Source organism: Anabas testudineus, chromosome 14 (genome assembly GCF_900324465.2).
Source record: "Anabas testudineus chromosome 14, fAnaTes1.2, whole genome shotgun sequence".
Taxonomy (NCBI): Eukaryota; Metazoa; Chordata; class Actinopteri; order Anabantiformes; family Anabantidae; genus Anabas; species Anabas testudineus.
Window position 1 is genome coordinate 15611028 of NC_046623.1, and position 19655 is coordinate 15630682.

A 19655-nucleotide genomic window follows, 5' to 3' on the forward strand; every position below is an offset into this window, starting at 1 on the left:
TTGTGTCGTCCTATAAAAAAGGGATCCCTCCTCACTTGCTCACCTTCGTGTATGTGCTGTAGAAATGAACCTGATAATTCCCCTTCTAGCTGTGAACCTTGAGTAGTTCAGTGCAACACAAGCTGTGTACTGTATGAATCGTACTACTTCTAATTCCTTTTTATAAATTCTCTTGGAAGCCACATTTGTGTCCAATTACAGTCATGTCTAATTTGAATCAGCGGCAGGTCAAGGTCTACATCACAAGATCACTATTCCGGGACAACTTTAATCCACCTGTGGCCATAATTCTCTAGTTAATCCCTGCATTTCCTGAAGGTGAACGACAACAAGAAAAAGATTAGGGGACGTTAAGAATCATGTTTAACAACAAGTGAAGCAAAAGGATCCAGTTTTGCCACTGAAGAACTAAAACTTGGACTTAATGTGAGGCTTCCTTTCTAACTCAAAGCTGCATATTTATTTACTACACTGATTCATTTTTGTGGGGTATTTACATTTTCCCAGTTAATTAACACATCGCTGCCTATAATTCATGAACAACTCACCAACATAGTTTTAGTACTTATGTAATGAACCTAAATACTATTTGCCCTTTTGCTTATAAGACAGTTTCTTATTAGTGTAGTTAATTAATTTTCTGTTACAGTTTTAGGTCTAAATAACTGTAAAAAACAGCTCCCCGTTCCATTATTGGTTATTAAGGTGTACTACCAGTGGACGAATTATTCTGGTCCTTGACTTCAGTATTACACACTGTAGAGTACTGCATTTAAAAGTAAAAGTTACTTTAACTACTACATGTTGGACATGTTTCTCTATATGTATGACATCATTTAAGTCGGTCACATTTTGTTAAATATCTTTATGCAAAATGCTCAAGTACAAGTGCAACAAATTTGTACTTCATTTCATTACTTAATTACACAGAGGACAACAGTTGTCTTACTTTATTGGTTACATTGAGCTATAATACATAAGCACATCTGTACCTAAACTAGCAGAATCCTGAGCCAGTTTTCCATTGTAATATTTGTACACATTGAGGTGAGGGTGCTGTAGTATTTCTCAGGATTGAATGGAGGGTTCAAATAACATTATATCATTCATAATCCCAGTTTTCACACCTTCATTTTCATACAGCCTCTTTCTAAACGGGCCTTAAATAAAAACTATGGTTTTTATGGTCTTAACAGTTAAAGTCTTTATACACAAGTATTAACAAACATTGTCCTCTTCACGTTCTTTTTATATTTTATTGTTAATAAGGTCATCTGCCAATTTGCAGCCATTCATCCGGCTCCCATGACTCCCTCTGATCCGCATCAGTGCTTCTCAGTGTGACGCACTAATCACATACTGTAAGTTGAGTTTTAGTGATTTTGCTTCTATTTCTCCTCTGTAGCCTGAAAAGAGACGTGCAGACACCACACAGCAGGCAGCAGGAAATTTAATTGGTGGACAGAATTAACAAGAGAGTTCATCGTCACCCATAGCGGAACTGCAATGGTAACATGTATTAATACACTTCACAATAATATTGATAGAAAGAATGAAACAGCTGAAAATAAGCAGTAATCCTCATTTTAGATCAGTAAACCAGATGCTGATTATGTCTTTAAACAATGAAATATTGTTCATATAATGAACCTCTTGTCACAGTGCTTAGATATGGTTATTTACCTAACTTAACATTCCCAATAGCTGGTGTGACGACACACAGGCAGAGTGTGAGCATGATGATAGAACTAAAACAGCAGAGTCAAAACAAGTAACTGTAAAATATCCAGAAAAGAAACTCGGGGGAAAATGTACTGAATGCATTGACTGGTCACTGTCTTTTTCATGATGCTACATGTTGCTCGCCTTTGGGAAGTTATCATCAAAATCACATTCTCAGCTTTCAAAAGAAAAGTTCTAATCATATCAGGAAATTACCCTCCACTTAAATTTGATCAAATTAATTAAAAAGACAATCAGGAAATATGGTCATTGTAAAAAATAAAAATAAAAAACTGTAGCTATGATGAAATGACAAAAAGAATTTAAACAAGTTTCCGTCTTCAGTGAATCAAAAATAATGTACATGTAGTATGTGGAATGACTGAATAAGGACACAACAATCAATTTATACACTTGAGATCTTAGTTTTGTCCAGGAGCAAGAGTTTCCTACACCGTCGATACTGTTCTGACATTTCCACCAGCGTTATAATGACATGATGTAGAAATAACAAGAGGCAGGCGCAGCAGACTGCTCTTGGCAACAAGAAAAAGAGAGAAAGAGACAAACAGAAAACATGAGAAATAATATACAATACATGGCCACTGAATCAACAAATAAAAATAATCTACTGATGCATCGACTACTGTAATGGCACAATATTATAATTCATAAAAAATATCACAGTATGGAAAATAACTGGTTAGATTCAGTTCATGAAATCCATGTTTTATGTTGCAGAAGACTTCTGTATGTGTGTAGAAATCCTGTTTTTATTGCTGTCACACACTAATATTACCTAATATTTATTTATTTATTAGAGGAGGCAGCTCCGGCAACATAATTAATAGGAAAAAGTGGAAAAAGTTAAACTGAGCTGCAATACTGTAAAATAATATACATATAATGCATATTCTTGTTTTCCACAAAAAGAAAATAAATATGCAGACAGAACATCGTTTTGGACTTTAGTTGTATACTCATTCCAAAGCAACATAGATATTTTTTGTCATCTACTCCCAACATTAAACTAAAAATGCTGACTCCTGCCTTTTATTAGCATCAGGAAGTGGAGTGTGACTATTACACAAGACAAACTGAACTATTTTGTACAAGTAATCAATTATTGCATTTGGCTTCACCTTTTTTGGACTTTTATGATCAGGCAGGCAGGTTTAAAGGCAGATCCAATACAGACTAAATATGATACATTACACAGGGCTGCATGCATGCATCAGACTTCACCTATTCACCTGTAAGCACCATGCAACTCATAATGTGGTGTCAAGTTCTTGTTTATTGCTAGTCTATAATCTACTGTATATTATTCCATGATGCTATTCTAGTGTTTGAAGACATGTAGTGGAATGTATTGTATGTTTGTTTACTGCTCCCATATGTATGGACATTAAATTCAACTTCAGTAGACATAACAATGCAGAATAAATCATTATTGACTTCATGGTAGAATTGATACAGATTTATGTTTAAAAAAAATCAAAGGTCTGAATTAACAGACTCAACATAACGTTGATTAGAGGCGTGTAAAAATAATTTGCCAGCGAAGCGTGCAAGTTTGCCATGCAGCGAGTTTGCCATGCAGCCAATGATTAGTGCGGTGGAAAATGACAATGTATCAGAATTAGTTTGAAAGAGAATCACAAGTGATGTAAAGTACTCATTAAACAATAGTTCACATAACTGAAACACTAGTGAGGGACTGTTTTTCCACTGCCCTGATACTGGTGGACTGAGAAACTTCTGCAAGCCAGTTCCTGAGAAACATTCAGTTTACTTCGTTTCTAATTAACAATTAGAAACTGCAAATTAGATTATACATTAATTTTTCTCTGCATCCTAAATGACCGAAATGTAAACTGGCTTGCAAGAAGTTCTTCCTTTTGCAAAAACACCATGATCACTCAAACACTTTTGGGGAATAAAGACTATGTGTTGCATTTTACAAGGTACAATAACAGACTGCAGACAGATCTCTGGTGTTTTTTTCTACTGAAGTATTTGTGAACTATCGCCTTTGGTCTCTATAGTGCCCATGCAACCACCTTTAACTTCCAGAAAGCTCTTAGAGACAAGATAAAATAAAGCAAACTTACTTCATTCATACCTAAAGAAACAATAAAAAAACAGAGAACAAAACATGATCAGAACCCTGATTTAAAGTCCACATGTATCCATATAATACATATTAGTGCCAACACACATTTAGACATTATTCTACTTTATTCACATTATATTACAATTATGAATATATGACACTCATCAGGGAATGGCTGAATGTATTGTACATTAGTTTCATTCCTGAAGACTGTGATTAACGGCCATATCTTCACGATACAATCACAACTACTGTTTTCCTTACTGTACAGTTATAAAACAAATGCACAAGGGAGAGGAGTCACAGAGTTGTCTCAAACATTTTTGACAAATCCTGATGTATAGCAGAAGAACATACTCTAACTCCAGGATAAAGTTAATATGACTTTACAGTAATATACACAGAAGAAAAAGAGGCAGATAAAGCAGAAGAGAGAGAGAAAGAGAGCTCAAGAGACGTTGTGAGGGAAGAGAAAGGCAATTCAGTCCGTTCTACACTCCAGAGTTTAACCCCCACATGCCCATCTCCCACAGTAAGCCCTAGTGTCGTACTTTTCCAGGAATGTAGTTACGGTCAATGCTTTCCTCTTGCAGAAACATGTGAAGACAGCGCTCGTTCTGGGCCAAGGGGTGACCTGCAATTCTACAGAAACACGCACACAGACAGACATACAGACTAAATTCACTCACTGCTTATTTTAAATGCTTTTCATGGAGGTAGGTGAAATGCAGTTGTGGATTAGCTAGTTGACATGGTGCTATTTTCCTAGACACAGACTGGGTTAAGCCTTGTGTAGGGCTAGACATTTTCAGGTCACGTCTGTCTCCTACTTTAATACACACATTTTGTAGCTAGAAAACAAACAAGCACAATAAGAGCCCTGTTGTATGTTTTACTAGATTTAGACATACACAGAGCACAGCTCTACTTTCAGCAATGCATTATAATTCTAAAATGGTACTTTCCACGTTAAAACATTTTATTAGACAAAAACATTTGTCTGATCTTTGTATTTCAATTGAAGTTTATTGAACTGCCTGACCTGTTAATAAACTGCTCCAGGCCCAATCGCCGCTCCTCAATGAAAGACTCCTCAAAAAGGCCCTCGTCACCACGGAATGGCAACTGTCTCTTCAGGGCTTTGCCCGGAAGAGGTGGTACTACAATCTGAAGGTTTCAGAGGTCAACACAAATAACAGAAATTCTGAAAAATATGCACCAAATGTCTTAAGTTCAACCACAGTGCACTATAAAATCAAAAGAGACATCTCCACAAGCTAATTTTTGCTCTAGTTCTTGGTGGTGCAGTGGCCCAGTTAACGATCACTGCAAAACATGTATATTCATCATTCACCATAATGAAAACAAAGTTATATTGTAGTCCTTATGATATGTGACAATGTAAATAATATATTTTTTCCATTTTTCAAGACAAAACAAACAAACAAACAACTATTGTATCATAATTATTTGTTTGCACCTCTAGAATTGAATTATTAGCCTAAAGTATGGCATTACTGCTCACTCACCTTACTGTCTCTTTCCAGCTCATTCTTTAACCACTCAAAGTCGCTGTATCTTCTTCTCACACAGGAATCCTTCAGTTTGAAAATGGGGAGGTTTGTCTAGAGAGAGCAGAAAATATAAAACAATCCTTGATTTATAATACATTTTGGCTGCAGAAAGTTTCTGTGGAAATATTTCAAGACTCAAAAATATCATGGGAGGTAAACAAATAGCTCTTACCGCCAGAATTTGACTAAACTGTTGGCAAGAATGTCAACAATTTGACAAACACCCGGTTCATTGTCCCCAGATTTATTTTAAAGTTTAACTCAAGTCAGTAAATACTGGTTAATAACCAAAACAAATGTCAAGAACCTAACATGTTTTCTTCAAATTGCATGCTCAAATATCCCAGACTCTCAAGATATTAAATGTTATTATGTAAAAAGCATCATTATTAACCACTACAGTATGTTTTGTATCGTCAAATTTTTTTTTTAAAATTTCTAAAAACGGGAAAAAGGAAAAACTGACTGTGCATGTTTAAGGACTACTGATTCATACTGTACATTTATCTGGAAATCATACTTAGCAAAACTGTTACTTACTCATAGTCAAATGTCAATTGATTTAACATGTAGACTGCTACTGTGCTTTTAAAGGGTGTAGCTGACATTTACCACATTAATTTAATCTGTCAATGTTTTGGATATACAAAGGTTGATCCTTTTAAACAACTTTCCCATGGTTAGCTGCTGCAGACACACTGTAGAGAGTGAGGCAGCAATGAAACAATGCTTTCCAGAGAGGTTTGACCTTGTTGATTACACAGATCCAGCTTTAAATTGGTTTGGTTGTCACTGTGAACTACTGGCAAGTTTAGCAAAGCTGATCAAGAAACGAGTCAGACATAGTAAACACATGTATGAGTCTATGTTGTTTTGGAAAAAAATGAAATAAAGTGAAAACATGAGCTTCTTCAGCCAGGTGATAAAAAGAGGAGCACACAGCTGCTAACACCACAAAATGAGGGTCTGTAGTCAACAAGTGTGGTAATTGCGAAATGACAATGTAAGCATCAGTTTCCTGAAGATGTCATGTTCAGCTGAGTCGGTGATTTTCAGGTTTAACTGTTTAACTGACTTTTATCGGTTTATTACTACTTTAACCACTAATGTTAGTATTAACAGCTTAATGTTTAACAGGAGCAGCATTTAATGTAAACTAATCTTAATTTTATGAACAAGCTGTACTGTAATACAAACACAAAATATATTAAAAAACATAATTAAAAAAACATTTATACCGATTATATATTATACATATTAATATTCTACATTTAGAGTTAGCTACATAGCTAGCTGTTAACGTTAGCTAACTGCTAGTGTTTAAACAGGATTAACGAACAACAGTAACGACTGTTTTATGTTAGAGTTATTGTAATGTTAGTGTCAAATATCGAAATAAACCATCTTTTCAGTTTTATTGACAGTAAAAGTCCAGCTAAGTGCAGGTAGTGTTTAGCTCCAAGGAACAGGTTCGGACGTCTGTTTCTTCCTCCTCAGCGCAGATTTACGTTTCAATGAATTTAACGCTAACTAACGAATAGTTAACCTAACTACATGTCAATTACTTTAAAAGAGCTTGAATGTGTTTTCACCGTGTTTGCTGGAAGATGTCGACATGTTCAGGAAACTTCTACATGTCAGCACTGCTTACTCTACATTAAGGCACAAGGTAGGCCGCTGACAATCCCCGGTACTCGAGTTTTACTGGGGCGCCATATTGAGTCACTCTCGGCGCCTGAAGCCAACGTCACGGCGCAGTCGTTCAGTTGACGTGCGCACAGCGGCTAAAGATGCTAACGTTAGCAACAACAGTGTAACGTTAATTACCAGTTAGCTCGGTGTAAAGCTAATGATACAACAATGTGTTTTGATTTGCGGGTCCACAACTTACCCGCATGCGAACTTCATAAGTTGTGTAACGATTCCGGCCAACACCAACGATTTGTGGATCATAAACGTCTATTTCCAGAAAATTGCTGGGGGGACCGTAAGCATCCGTCAGGTCCTGGGGCTTGGAATTCAACCGGCGAGTGTCGGCCACCGCAGGCTCTGACATTTTGTCGGGTTCTGATTCTCGGACGACAAATCAGCGTCAAACACCTAAATGCAGAGTAAAACCTTAAATCTCGTCTGAAGGCATCAATTGATGGCGGTAGCTGATCGGTTCAGCTGGGGAAGTAGTTGACTTGTAGCTGGGTCTGTCTTCTTGCGGGGGGACAGCCGCCCTGCGCCCTACCCTTCTTGAATCTGAAAAATGCGTTGACTCAGTTCCGCACTGTGCGGGACACTCCGCACTCCCTCTAATGGACAGGCAGGTTAGTGGACGGGCGGATAATACAAAAATAAAATAATGCTGCAAACAGGACATGCATGCATAAACTATTACATTTATTTTTAAAAAGAGGAGGATACAGCAAACTCTGGTTATGACGGATATACTGAATATATAGGACACAAACACAAAAATACATGACAAAGTTGAACAAGGTTGCAAAAAACAACAATTTTCAGCAAAACTGAAAAAAAGTACATTGATATTAAGACATTTTATATATATATGTATGTATGTATGTATGATAGATATGTACAAATGTCATATTGGAGGTCAAAGGGTTTTTATAGACTTATATAATATATAAATATAGTATTTATAGAGCTGGATTTTTTACAGTATCATAGCAATTTACAATATTTATGATCCCCAATGGTTTTATGTTATTTTAACCTGAAACAGAGCCTATATAAGTTTCAGTGCTACAATTAGTGCAGTTAAGATACAACAATGCAACTCAGAAATCCTCATTGGGTGTTAAAATTAACCTCCAATATTTATTTTCTGGACTTCTCAGTCAGAAGAAAGTCAAGGCCACACTGTATTAGAGGAATCGGCATTGCCACAGTCTGTAAAGGTTTTAGTGTGGTCTTCGCTCATCTACCTGCTCTGTTGAAGTTATGGACATAGCAAAGGTGAGTGTTAAAATGATAACAGCTTTTGAGAAGATATATTTTTTTTTCTTCATGCAGACTTAAGCCCAAGCCCCACATGTGTACCTTAATGTGTAATGGACTAATATGTCAACTTTTAAATATCATCAACATGTCCATATTTCATTCTGAACTAACACAATGAAGCTCAGATATATGAAATATTTGTCACTCATAATAAACCTTAGGTTTGAATAAAAACTACAACTTTTGTTGTTTTTAAACTGATTTTGTGCTTAAATTTTAAATTACATTTAGCACTTTCATGATGACATACTTTATGAATTCCCTTGGGGAAATTGTTGTTGACAGCTAGCAGCTACTGGTACACATTGGTCTACTACAGGGTTTCGGTGTCTTGTCCGTGGACCCCTCAACACGTAACCAGGAGGAAATAAGAATCAAACCACTGACTGTGGGGTTCATAGACAGGCTCTAAAGATTTGTATATAACGATTTTCAATGTAACTGCTTCATCTGGGTGTGGGTTTCCTCTCCTAGGGGACCATATATTCATGTTTCGATCCTTGCAGTGAAATAGGAAATGTGTCTGTCAGCGAATTAGCGAAAACAAATCCTGACTGAGATGCCTCCTAAACAGAGATGTGCAGCTCCTTCTCAGACGAGTCAGTAATTGAGGAGGTGGAAGTGGAGCAGGGGGTGGACACATCTTCTGATTCGTTCACCGGGATGGAGACAGAGCAGTCGGTTTGGTTGGTGGTGACAGAGCAGGTGGAGCCGCCAGAGCTCTCACTGTCGGACTGGGAAACTTGGCAGTACTCGCGGACGGGACAGGCACGCTCATTGTAGTTAGCCTTAAAATCCTCAAAATTCAGGCCTTTGGAGGATTGAAACCAATTCTGTAAAAAAAGTAGTACATTACTGTCAACCACTGTTCCACTAAACTGATCTTTCATTGGATCTTTAGACTGGGGAATACACTTTCCATTATCCTCAGTTTTACTTTGTGTTGAGTGCTAATTAGCAGTAAACTATTAAAATTTCATAGAGCAGACAATGAGCTGATGGATGCTACTTACCTCCATGTCACGATGGTTCAGCGAGGGTTTGGGAACCACAGGGATGAGGATGATTCTGAGCCTGTATGGGAGGTAGGCACAGTCTTACTATTAAATCAACAACAGTTTCTCTACATTACATTTGGTCCCTGTGACTCTGCATCATTATCATTGAGTGAGGTTCTAGAGGAAACAGATTTTTCTTATGTGCAACACTTTAGTAAAAATATTAATATAGGCAAAATAGACAAAAATTGTGTCTTACATGTAAAAAGATTGGCAGTATTAAAATGTGTGTTACCAGGAATTACATGTGCTGCTGCTTTAAACAATTAACACATCACTGCATATAACTTAAAACATAATAAAAAATACATACTGCTAATACTGTGTGGCTACACAAAACTGTCACTATCCCCATTTATACGTGACATCGTACCTACCTTTCATAGTGCAGCAACATCATGACCAGTATGATGAGGGTGATAACGCCCACTACATACAGCACCGGAGTCCACACAGAAATTAGATTTTTTTGAGTGTTATCTGTGATCAGCAGAGAAAGAGAGGATGATTAGGGGTTGAGTTATTAAAAATAAATATTGCTACCTCCTACATGCATCTATCAACACTATACATTTTTTTCAAAATGTAAATTTTATGTCTTGGAAATAATTAAAATGTATTAATTCTTTGTATGTTCATTTACCACTGTGTTGTACATTAGAATATGCCCATTTCTGGGGGCTGTACAGAAACGTTAATGGGATGAGACTTTGTTATAGAAGTACTGATTCTGTGCAGGAGTTATTTTACAGTATACTTCTGCAGTGTCTCGTAGTTGACGGTGATTACTTTACTCTTTCATGAAGGTTTACCTGTGCTGTTGTGAGATCCCCATACAACAGGTTCACTCCAGTCACTCCAGTTGGGAGACCCTCCACAGTTACTTCCCATTTTGCTCCGCACCTGCATCTCATACCTGGAATTGCTGGAGGGTAAGTTGATGCAGAAACTCTGCCTCGCTGTACTGACTTTAGAGGTCTGTTAAAAATGAGATGGAGTTAAAAACACAAAAGACTTGGAAGGGATAACAATTAATGTGATAAACGAAAATAACAGATGAAAAATGTCTGTTTGTCCCACCTCCCAGTTGTTGTTGTTGGTCCTGAAGCGAACCTCACTGTCCACACAATTTGAGTATGTCTGGTTCCAGTAAAACCACAGGTTAGAATCTGATTCATTCTTGACAGTCAGGTTGACTGGTGGAGCTAACAAGACTGGTACACAGATCGTTCAGAGAGAATAAAGCACACAGTGAGTTGACATGATAACACATTATCGTTCAGCTGTATGTACGCACGGCTCATTTTCATTTCATTGCAACAGTACTAATCAATGCTAAATTTCAATAAATAGACATACCTTTGTCTTTTAGATTATGTTTTTGTGGCACTCCACTAGCTTGGTCTGTCCTGCTGCCATCTACCAGTTTGGTGAGATATGTTTCAAACCTCTTCTCCATCAGTTTGTCATAGGGCACGTTACATCCAACATTCACGTTGTTCTCTGACACATAGTCGGTGCAGTAAAGGAATTCTTTGTCGTTGTGGAACCTGTGCATTAATTATTAACACACAGCATCATCAGTGAAGTGGTTAATAATCAGGTGAGGGAGTTATTAAAAAGACAACATATAAGTAAGTTTTCAATACTGGGCCAAGATTAGCTAAAATATTCTGTCATAACAAGTACAATCTGTCAGTACCTGTGATAATAAGGCCTTGAGAAAATATCCTTAAATAGTGAACTGATTATATTTTGGTGATCAGATTCTTGTCAACACTATATCTCAGAAACACCTAGAGGGAATTTTCATTACATCTGTCAAAACATCTACTTCCATAAATGTATTAAGATAAATTACAACTTACAATACAAACACTAGTTGGTGGAAACATATAACTGTAATATGGTAATTCTAGTTTTCTGTAATTTACTGCATTGTAATATCAAGACCTATTTGCAGGAAACCTTTGGGTTTGGTTAGGTAGGCTACATCAGAGAAATGATTCAAGAGAATTTAGTATCACTCTGTCAATGACAAGAAACAAAACCAGTGCCACATATTAGTTGGTTGTGTGATAAAAAAACTTAAATATGAATGTGCTACCACACATTTGTTTCATATGCAAAATGATTATTCATCATGTCCAATTGTATAGTATTCTATATATGTGTAAAATCACCTCTATTTCTTCCCTTAATTAATCTGCTCTTAATCTCCCTAAAGCACAGCTCCTCTAAATATGACAGTATGTCAAATCAAAAGAAGTTATATATTTAACCTTTACTGTTAAATTAGTGATGTTTACTTTTATCTTTCAATTTCTAACTTTCACTCATTTTGAACATTTTAATGCATTATAACATTAGCAATTATTTTCATGGTTGCAGTTTTCAGGCTGCTGTTAATAATTACAAACCTGCTGTAGAAGGTGTAGTTGACCCCTGGAGTCCCCTGCTTATTCCAGGAACAGCTGACATATTTAAGATGCACCACCAAACAGTCCACTTCGATCACAGACACAAGAGGGCAGAGAATCACAGAAAATGGTGAAAATAAACTAAAACTCATCAGGGTTACTCTAATGTTCACTGATCACCCCAACTCATAGTATAGCCGTCGTCTATGTGTAACCGTCCAACGACAGTTTCCCTATAGAGCAGTTAATAAATAGTGTGGTATAAAAAATCTACAGAAATGCAACTGAACCAATAGCAGCGCACACGCACACAATGAGGAAATGGAAGCACAGTCACGTCTAGGGGAATTTATACATGCTTAAGGAAGTAAAATTCAACTTTAAAACGACAATTTAATTCATTTGTACAGTACAAACTATTTATTATTTATTACATTACGGCTGATTACAGGTCGACAGAGTTGTGCTATTCCCTGTGCTTATTAAATTTGGGTTATCTTTATAAAATCTAAAATATAGGTCACTCAAATAATGTACATGGTAACGATTTCTGTTTATTGTTTATTATTGATTAATAACTAATATTATACATACAAATTAATTTACAAAATGTTTTACTGCTAATCATCAAATGGAAAACAAACTGATTAGATCAGACAAATGCTCTTAAGAAACGTCACTAACAGCTCACACATTCGAAAGGGTTAAATTTGATTTTTTTATTGTTATTATAAGTTCCCTATCTTTAAAAATTCAGTTATTAGTCTTTAAATAGTCTTACCAGGTGGTTCTGTGGCAAACACATGTCCCGTCACAAAGAGAAGCAGAAGCAGTCTCATCGCCATCGTGGCACAGAGGAACAGGATGCTGTCAGCATCGGCGCAGATCTTCCTCTATATTTGAGTATCGATGTGTAGCTTATGCTAGAAAGTTGTGTGGGTTTGGTTTCCTGTCAGTAAAAAAGCAAGATATTAGGCTATAGATCAAGATGACATGTCTGCAGTTACAAACCTCATTTCCACAGTAGAGAGACAAGTAAAGACTTTTCTAGAAGACAATAAAAGCTAAAATCAGTGATGTGTTATTTTGCTTAAATGTGTATTTATCTGACAAGACTTTTAGTGTTTTTACTGGTATTTTGTCAACATAAACAAATTTTGAGTTTGACGCCTGCAAAACACAAAAAAAGTTGAGAGAGAGCTGTTTTAACATGCTTTCTGGACTGCAGGCAGGCCACTTATCACATGTGTAGTGTTTACAAAAACACTGTCAGAACACTGGAAGATGAAACCCGTCCAGTTGCCATGACTCCACCACCAGATAACTTTACCTGGATGACTGAGAATCTTCACCGACACTGCTATCAAACATTCAGAGTGAGGACATTGTCCTGCAGAAAAGATGTGACCTCGATGGCAGCAAATGTTCCTTTTAAAAATCCAACATATGTCTCAGTATCAAACACTTGCGAGTGGGCACTAATGCACCCCCATACCATCACAGATGCTGATCCTTCAAAGGTCAAGCACATCGTCTTTGCCCTGGGCATTTATGGACTGAGATTTAACTGAAGTCCCTGAGTCTTTTCACAATATTATGACAGAATGTTTTGCAATCTTTCTTTAAGAAATACTCTTTTTGAATACATTGACTACTTGGTGAGCAATAACCAAAATAACTTTGCTTGCAGAGACTGAGCCTTTTATAGGTGCTCCTTTAATAGACAATTATGATACCTCTCTTATTACCAGTTAATGTGTTGCTTGGATATTTTATAAACCTTTCAGTCTGATTTTGCCTCTGTCTCAACTTTTTTATTGCAGTTTTGTTGCAGGCTTCAAGCCCTAACTGGCGTCACACTGTCTTGTTAAGACTTAAGACTTTTACTTCAATGGTAAGTAAAAATATAGTAAATGTATTGTGGATCTATCATAAATGGCTAGCTAATTTTATTCATTTAGACTTTTGAATCAGTAAAGAAAATCAAAAGCTTGCTCAGGAAGAGCAACAAAGGAGGGATCCCTCTTCATGGAAGGACATTCACAATTGAAGACAGTTTGAAACAGCTATAGTATATTGCATACATGCAATAAAACACATCTGCTTTTTGGTTGGATTTAGTTTTTTAAATATCTGTACAGGTGTTTTTGTCAAATTGAGTCAAATAACAGTTGATCAGCATTATATTCACTTTGAACTGAAGTATAACTTTGAGTGTAACAGAAAAACCATGTGCTATCTGATATGTTTCTGTGTCTACTGCTCCAAAGTAGTTTTGTGGGTTTTGTTTCCTGTAAGAGGAAACGTTTCAAAAATAAAGATTGACAACCTATACCTATACCTATTGCAGCATAACCTTTTAGCTCTGTGGTATAAAACATAACGATGCATGGTCTAAAATGCATAATCATCATAACTGAATGATTATATACTTTTATTTTAGTAAACTGTATCACGTGCACTAGATTGTCACTGCAATATTTGTGTAAACAGCTTACTGGTCTTCTGAAGTTTAATTGGCTCATTAGGTTAACTAATTAGGTTAATAGCAATTACCAGAATTACCAGTATATTAATCAAGCACAAGCACTCTCACATCTGTGACATTTAACTTGGCATTTCATCTCTGACGCCACAGTTCACAATCAGCTCATCTTTGCTCAAAGCTCATTTCCAGTGAACTGAGCAGGGTTTTTTTTTTTTTGAGTGTACTTGTACCAATTCCTGTGGTTTTAGTGCTTTCACGCTTTTAAGTATAGAAAATTACCACTGCATTGTACTGTCCCTCTGAAGCTGCACACATAAACAATTGTCTAAATCATTCAGCTACAATCTTCATCTGATGACCAACATGAAAAGTTACACATTTACAAATTAGGCAAATTTTGATATTGCATCAGAAGCTTGACAGTTTCAGGCATGTTACATGACTGTACAGATCTTTACTTGTGTCTCCACAGAAAAGCTCTTGACAAACTAAAGATGAAGAAGCGGCATTTGGTTTCTGTGCATCACAGAGTTTTAACTAACTTCCAGAGGATAGGATCATCATAAATAAACACAAATCGTCTACAGTCTTTCCTGTCATTATTAGGGTAGTTAAGTGTTTTTTTTTAAATAAATATCTGCTCTATTCACATAATCTAACCTGTGTTATGATATTATGGTATTCATTTCAAGTGGTTTCGTCTTGTTTAGTGTAACAACAAACTTTCAAAGCACCAGTCATGAGGGGGACTTTTTTATTTTTGAAAACACCCAGTAGTTGTAGTGGAATGGCTTTCTTAGTGTGGGACCGTAGAAGTCACTCCTGTCTTTGCCTTTTCTGTTGACATTTTTGCGAGAGCAGTGCGATGGACAACGCAGCAACTGAGATGATGGCTGAGGAGAGCCAATTGACAAATAGATTCTTAAAGGCTTTTGAGCCCCTCAGGTGTGATTCGTGAGAGTTCCTGCTTTGTTCTGTTGTTTTTTCAGGTGCAGTAGCTGTGCTGTTTTGTGGGATCACTCAGGCTCACTACACCTGTGCTGTTGTTAGATCCCCAAACAACAGGTTCACTCCAGTCACTCCAGTTGGGAGACCCTCCACAGTTACTTCCCATTTTGCTCCGCACCTGCACCTCATACCTGGAATTGCAGGAGGGTAAGGTGATGCAGAAACTGTGCCTCGCTGTACTGACTTTAGAGGTCTGTTAAAAATGAGATGGAGTTAAAAACACAAAACTTGGAAGAGATAACAATAAAAGTGATAAACGAAAATAACAGATGAAAAATGTGTGTTTGTCCCACCTCCCACTTGTTGTTGTTGGTCCTGAAGCGAACCTCACTGTCCACACAATTTGAGTATGTCTGGTTCCAGTAAAACCACAGGTTAGAATCTGATTCATTCTTGACACTCAGGTTGACTGGTGGAGCTAACAAGACTGGGACACAGATCGTTCAGAGAGAATAAAGCACACAGTGAGTTGACATGATAACACATTATCGTTCAGCTGTATGTACACACGGCTCATTTTCATTTCATTGCAACAGTACTAATCAATGCTAAATTTCAATAAATAGACATACCTTTGTCTTTTAGATTATGTTTTTGTGGCACTCCACTAGCTTGGTCTGTCCTGCTGCCATCTACCAGTTTAGTGAAATATGTTTCAAACCTCTTCTCTATCAGTTTGTCATAGGGCACGTTACATCCAACATTCACGTTGTTCTCTGACACATAGTCGGTGCAGTAAAGGAATTCTTTGTCGTTGTGGAACCTGTGCATTAATTATTAACACACAGCATCGTCAGTGAAGTGGTTAATAATCAGGTGAGGGAGTTATTAAAAAGACAACATATAAGTAAGTTTTCAATACTGGGCCAAGATTATTCTATATATGTGTAAAATCACCTCCATTCCTTCACTTAATTAATCTATGATCTGCTCTTAATCTCCCTAAAGCACAGCTCCTCTAAATATGACAGTATGTCAAATCAAAAGAAGTTATATATTTAATCTTTACTGTTAAATTAGTGATGTTTACTTTTATCTTTCAATTTCTAACTTTCACTCATTTTGAACATTTTAATGCATTATAACATTAGTAATTATTTTCATGGTTGCAGTTTTCAGGCTGCTGTTAATAATTACAAACCTGCTGTAGAAGGTGTAGTTGACCCCTGGAGTCCCCTGCTTATTCCAGGAACAGCTGACATATTTAAGATGCACCACCAAACAGTCCACTTCTATCAGAGACACAAGAGGGAAGGGAATCACAGAAAATGATGAAAATAAACTAAAACTCATCAGGGTTACTCTAATGTTCACTGATCACCCCAACTCACAGGATAGCCATCGTCTATGTGTAGTCGTCCAACGACAGTTTCCCCATTATTTATTACATTACAGCTGATTACAGGTCAACAGAGTTATGCTATTGCCCGTGCTAATTAAATTTGTGTTCTATCTTTCTAAAATATAAAATATAGGTCACTCAAACAATGTAGAAGCACTTTGTAACATATGTTTAGAAAAGTGTTCTATAAAAAATGTATTATTATTATTATTATTAATTATTTAATTATTATTAGATTTCTGTTTATTGTTTATTATTGATTAATAACTAATATTATGGATACAAATGAATTTACAAAATGTTTTACCGCTAATCAAATGGAAAACAAACTGATTAGATCAGACAAACGCTCTTAAGAAACGTCACTTACTGCTCACATATCCAAAACGGTTCAATTTGTTTCTTTCATTGTTACCACTAAATTGTACTGTCCCTCTGAAGCTGCACACATAAACAATTGGGGGACTTTTATTTTGAATACACCCGGTAGTTGTAGTGGAATGGCTTTCTTAGTGTGGGACCGTCGAAATCACTCCTGTCTTTGCCTTTTCTGTTGACAGTTTTGCTTGTCGGGAGCCAGGGTGAGAGCAATGCGATGGACAAGGCAGCAACTGAGATGATGGCTGAGGAGAGCCAATTGACAAATAGATTCTTAAAGGCTTTTGAGCCCCTCGGGTGTGATTCGTGAGAGTTCCTGCTTTGTTCTGTTGTTTTTTCAGGTGCAGTAGCTGTGCTGTTTTGTGGGATCACTCAGGCTCACTACACCTGTGCTGTTGTTAGATCCCCAAACAACAGGTTCACTCCAGTCACTCCAGTTGGGAGACCCTCCACAGTTACTTCCCATTTTGCTCCGCACCTGCATCTCATACCTGGAATTGCTGGAGGGTAAGTTGATGCAGAAACTGTGCCTCCCTGTACTGACTTTAGAGGTCTGTTAAAAATGAGATGGAGTTAAAAACACAAAACTTGGAAGAGATAACAATAAAAGTGATAAACAAAAATAACAGATGAAAAATGTGTGTTTGTCCCACCTCCCAGTTGTTGTTGTTGGTCCTGAAGCGAACCTCACTGTCCACACAATTTGAGTATGTCTGGTTCCAGTAAAACCACAGGTTAGAATCTGATTCATTCTTGACAGTCAGGTTGACTGGTGGAGCTAACAAGACTGGGACACAGATCGTTCAGAGAGAATAAAGCACACAGTGAGTTGACATGATAACACATTATCGTTCAGCTGTATGTACGCACGGCTCATTTTCATTTCATTGCAACAGTACTAATCAATGCTAAATTTCAATAAATAGACATACCTTTGTCTTTTAGATTATGTTTTTGTGGCACTCCACTAGCTTGGTCTGTCCTGCTGCCATCTACCAGTTTGGTGTAATATGGTTCAAACCTCTTCTCTATCAGTTTGTCATAGGGCACGTTACATCCAACATTCACGTTGTTCTCTGACACATAGTTGGTGCAGTAAAGGAATTCTTTGTCGTGAAACCTGTGCATTAATTATTAACACACACAGCTAAGTATGCAGCATCGTCAGTGAAACTGTTAATAATCAGGTGAGGGAGTTATTAAAAAGACAACATATAAGTAAGTTTTCAATACTGGGCCAAGATTATTCTATATATATGTAAAATCACCTCCATTCCTTCACTTAATTAATCTATGATCTGCTCTTAATCTCCCTAAAGCACAGCTCCTCTAAATATGACAGTATGTCAAATCAAAATAAGTTATATATTTAACCTTTACTGTTAAATTAGTGATGTTTACTTTTATCTTTCAATTTCTAACTTTCACTCATTTTGAACATTTTAATGCATTATAACATTAGCAATTATTTTCATGGTTGCAGTTTTCAGGCTGCTGTTAATAATTACAAACCTGCTGTAGAAGGTGTAGTTGACCCCTGGAGTCCCCTGCTTATTCCAGGAACAGCTGACATATTTAAGATGCACCACCAAACAGTCCACTTCTATCAGAGACACAAGAGGGCAGAGAATCACAGAAAATGATGAAAATAAACTAAAACTCATCAGGGTTACTCTAATGTTCACTGATCACCCCAACTCACAGGATAGCCATCGTCTATGTGTAACCGTCCAACGACAGTTTCCCCATTATTTATTACATTACAGCTGATTACAGGTCAACAGAGTTATGCTATTCCCCGTGCTAATTAAATTTGTGTTCTATCTTTCTAAAATATAAAATATAGGTCACTCAAACAATGTAGAAGCACTTTGTAACATATGTTTAGAAAAGTGCTCTATAAATAATGTATTATTATTATTATTAATTATTTAATTATTATTAGATTTCTGTTTATTGTTTATTATTGATTAATAACTAATATTATGGATACAAATGAATTTACAAAATGTTTTACCGCTAATCAAATGGAAAACAAACTGATTAGATCAGACAAACGCTCTTAAGAAACGTCACTTACTGCTCACATATCCAAAACGGTTCAATTTGTTTCTTTTATTGTTATTATAAGTTCCCTATCTTTAAAAATTCAGTTATTAGTCTTTAAATAGTCTTACCAGGTGGTTCTTTGGCAAACACATGTCCCATCAGAAAGAGAGGCAGAAGCAGTCTCATCAACGTAGGTGCAGATCTTCCTCTACATCTGTGTATCGATGTGTAGCTCATGCTGGTAACTTCAATGTGTATGCGTGTTTGTTTTGAGAGAAAATTACCACTGAATTGTACTGTCTCTCTGAAGCTGCACACATAAAAAATTGTCAAAATCCTTCAGCTACAATATTTATCTGAGGACCAACATGAAAAGTTACACATTTACAAATCAGGCAAATATTGATATTGCATCAGAGGTTTGACAGTTTGTTTTCAGGGATGTTACATGACTGTACAGATATTTACTTCACTTACTTACTAGAAAC

At 36.6% G+C, this 19655-nt stretch overlaps 2 protein-coding genes across 5 annotated transcripts; both read right to left on the reverse strand.

The window, feature by feature from the left end:
• Nucleotides 1–1432: 1432 nt before the first annotated feature.
• Nucleotides 1433–7673, reverse strand: snx12 (sorting nexin 12). 3 transcript variants are annotated; one of them, XM_026372766.1, is made up of 6 exons: nucleotides 7304–7673; nucleotides 5368–5463; nucleotides 4881–5005; nucleotides 4390–4480; nucleotides 3837–3847; nucleotides 1433–2253 (listed from the first exon to the last, which is right to left on the reverse strand). In XM_026372766.1, the coding sequence occupies exons 1-5, from the start codon at nucleotides 7466–7468 to the stop codon at nucleotides 3842–3844; spliced, it is 483 nt and encodes a 160-aa protein (XP_026228551.1). In that variant the 5' UTR covers nucleotides 7469–7673; the 3' UTR covers nucleotides 1433–2253; nucleotides 3837–3841. The 3 variants fall into 3 exon arrangements, with proteins under 3 accessions (XP_026228551.1, XP_026228552.1, XP_026228550.1); XM_026372767.1 differs by having other exon boundaries at nucleotides 1433–2258; XM_026372765.1 differs by lacking the exons at nucleotides 1433–2253; nucleotides 3837–3847 and having other exon boundaries at nucleotides 4378–4480.
• Nucleotides 7674–7779: 106 nt separating this feature from the next.
• Nucleotides 7780–19497, reverse strand: il2rga (interleukin 2 receptor, gamma a). 2 transcript variants are annotated; one of them, XM_026370692.1, is made up of 12 exons: nucleotides 19296–19497; nucleotides 18631–18721; nucleotides 18051–18238; nucleotides 17791–17905; nucleotides 17506–17573; nucleotides 16540–16630; nucleotides 15971–16161; nucleotides 15692–15825; nucleotides 10295–10460; nucleotides 9860–9962; nucleotides 9438–9498; nucleotides 7780–9257 (listed from the first exon to the last, which is right to left on the reverse strand). In XM_026370692.1, exons 1-12 carry the CDS (start codon nucleotides 19402–19404, stop codon nucleotides 8991–8993), a joined length of 1584 nt encoding a protein of 527 aa, XP_026226477.1. In that variant the 5' UTR covers nucleotides 19405–19497; the 3' UTR covers nucleotides 7780–8990. The 2 variants fall into 2 exon arrangements, with proteins under 2 accessions (XP_026226477.1, XP_026226476.1); XM_026370691.1 differs by having other exon boundaries at nucleotides 17506–17671; nucleotides 17772–17905.
• Between the last annotated feature and the right edge of the window lie 158 nt (nucleotides 19498–19655).

Bases quoted from the DNA above. Each gene is read 5' to 3' on its own strand.
- snx12 (XM_026372765.1), bottom strand. From the start codon at position 7,468: ATGTCAGAGCCTGCGGTGGCCGACACTCGCCGGTTGAATTCCAAGCCC. The intron at 5,464-7,303 runs GTAAGTTGTGGA...TGCTCTCTCTAG, and splicing joins CTTATGAAGTTCGCATGCGG to ACAAACCTCCCCATTTTCAA. The intron at 5,006-5,367 runs GTGAGTGAGCAG...TGAAACCTTCAG, and splicing joins AGCTGGAAAGAGACAGTAAG to ATTGTAGTACCACCTCTTCC.
- il2rga (XM_026370691.1), bottom strand. From the start codon at position 19,404: ATGAGCTACACATCGATACACAGATGTAGAGGAAGATCTGCACCTACG. The intron at 17,906-18,050 runs GTATGTCTATTT...TCTGTGTCCCAG, and splicing joins ACATAATCTAAAAGACAAAG to TCTTGTTAGCTCCACCAGTC. The intron at 16,631-17,505 runs GTGTAGTGAGCC...TGTCTCTGATAG, and splicing joins GGGATCTAACAACAGCACAG to AAGTGGACTGTTTGGTGGTG.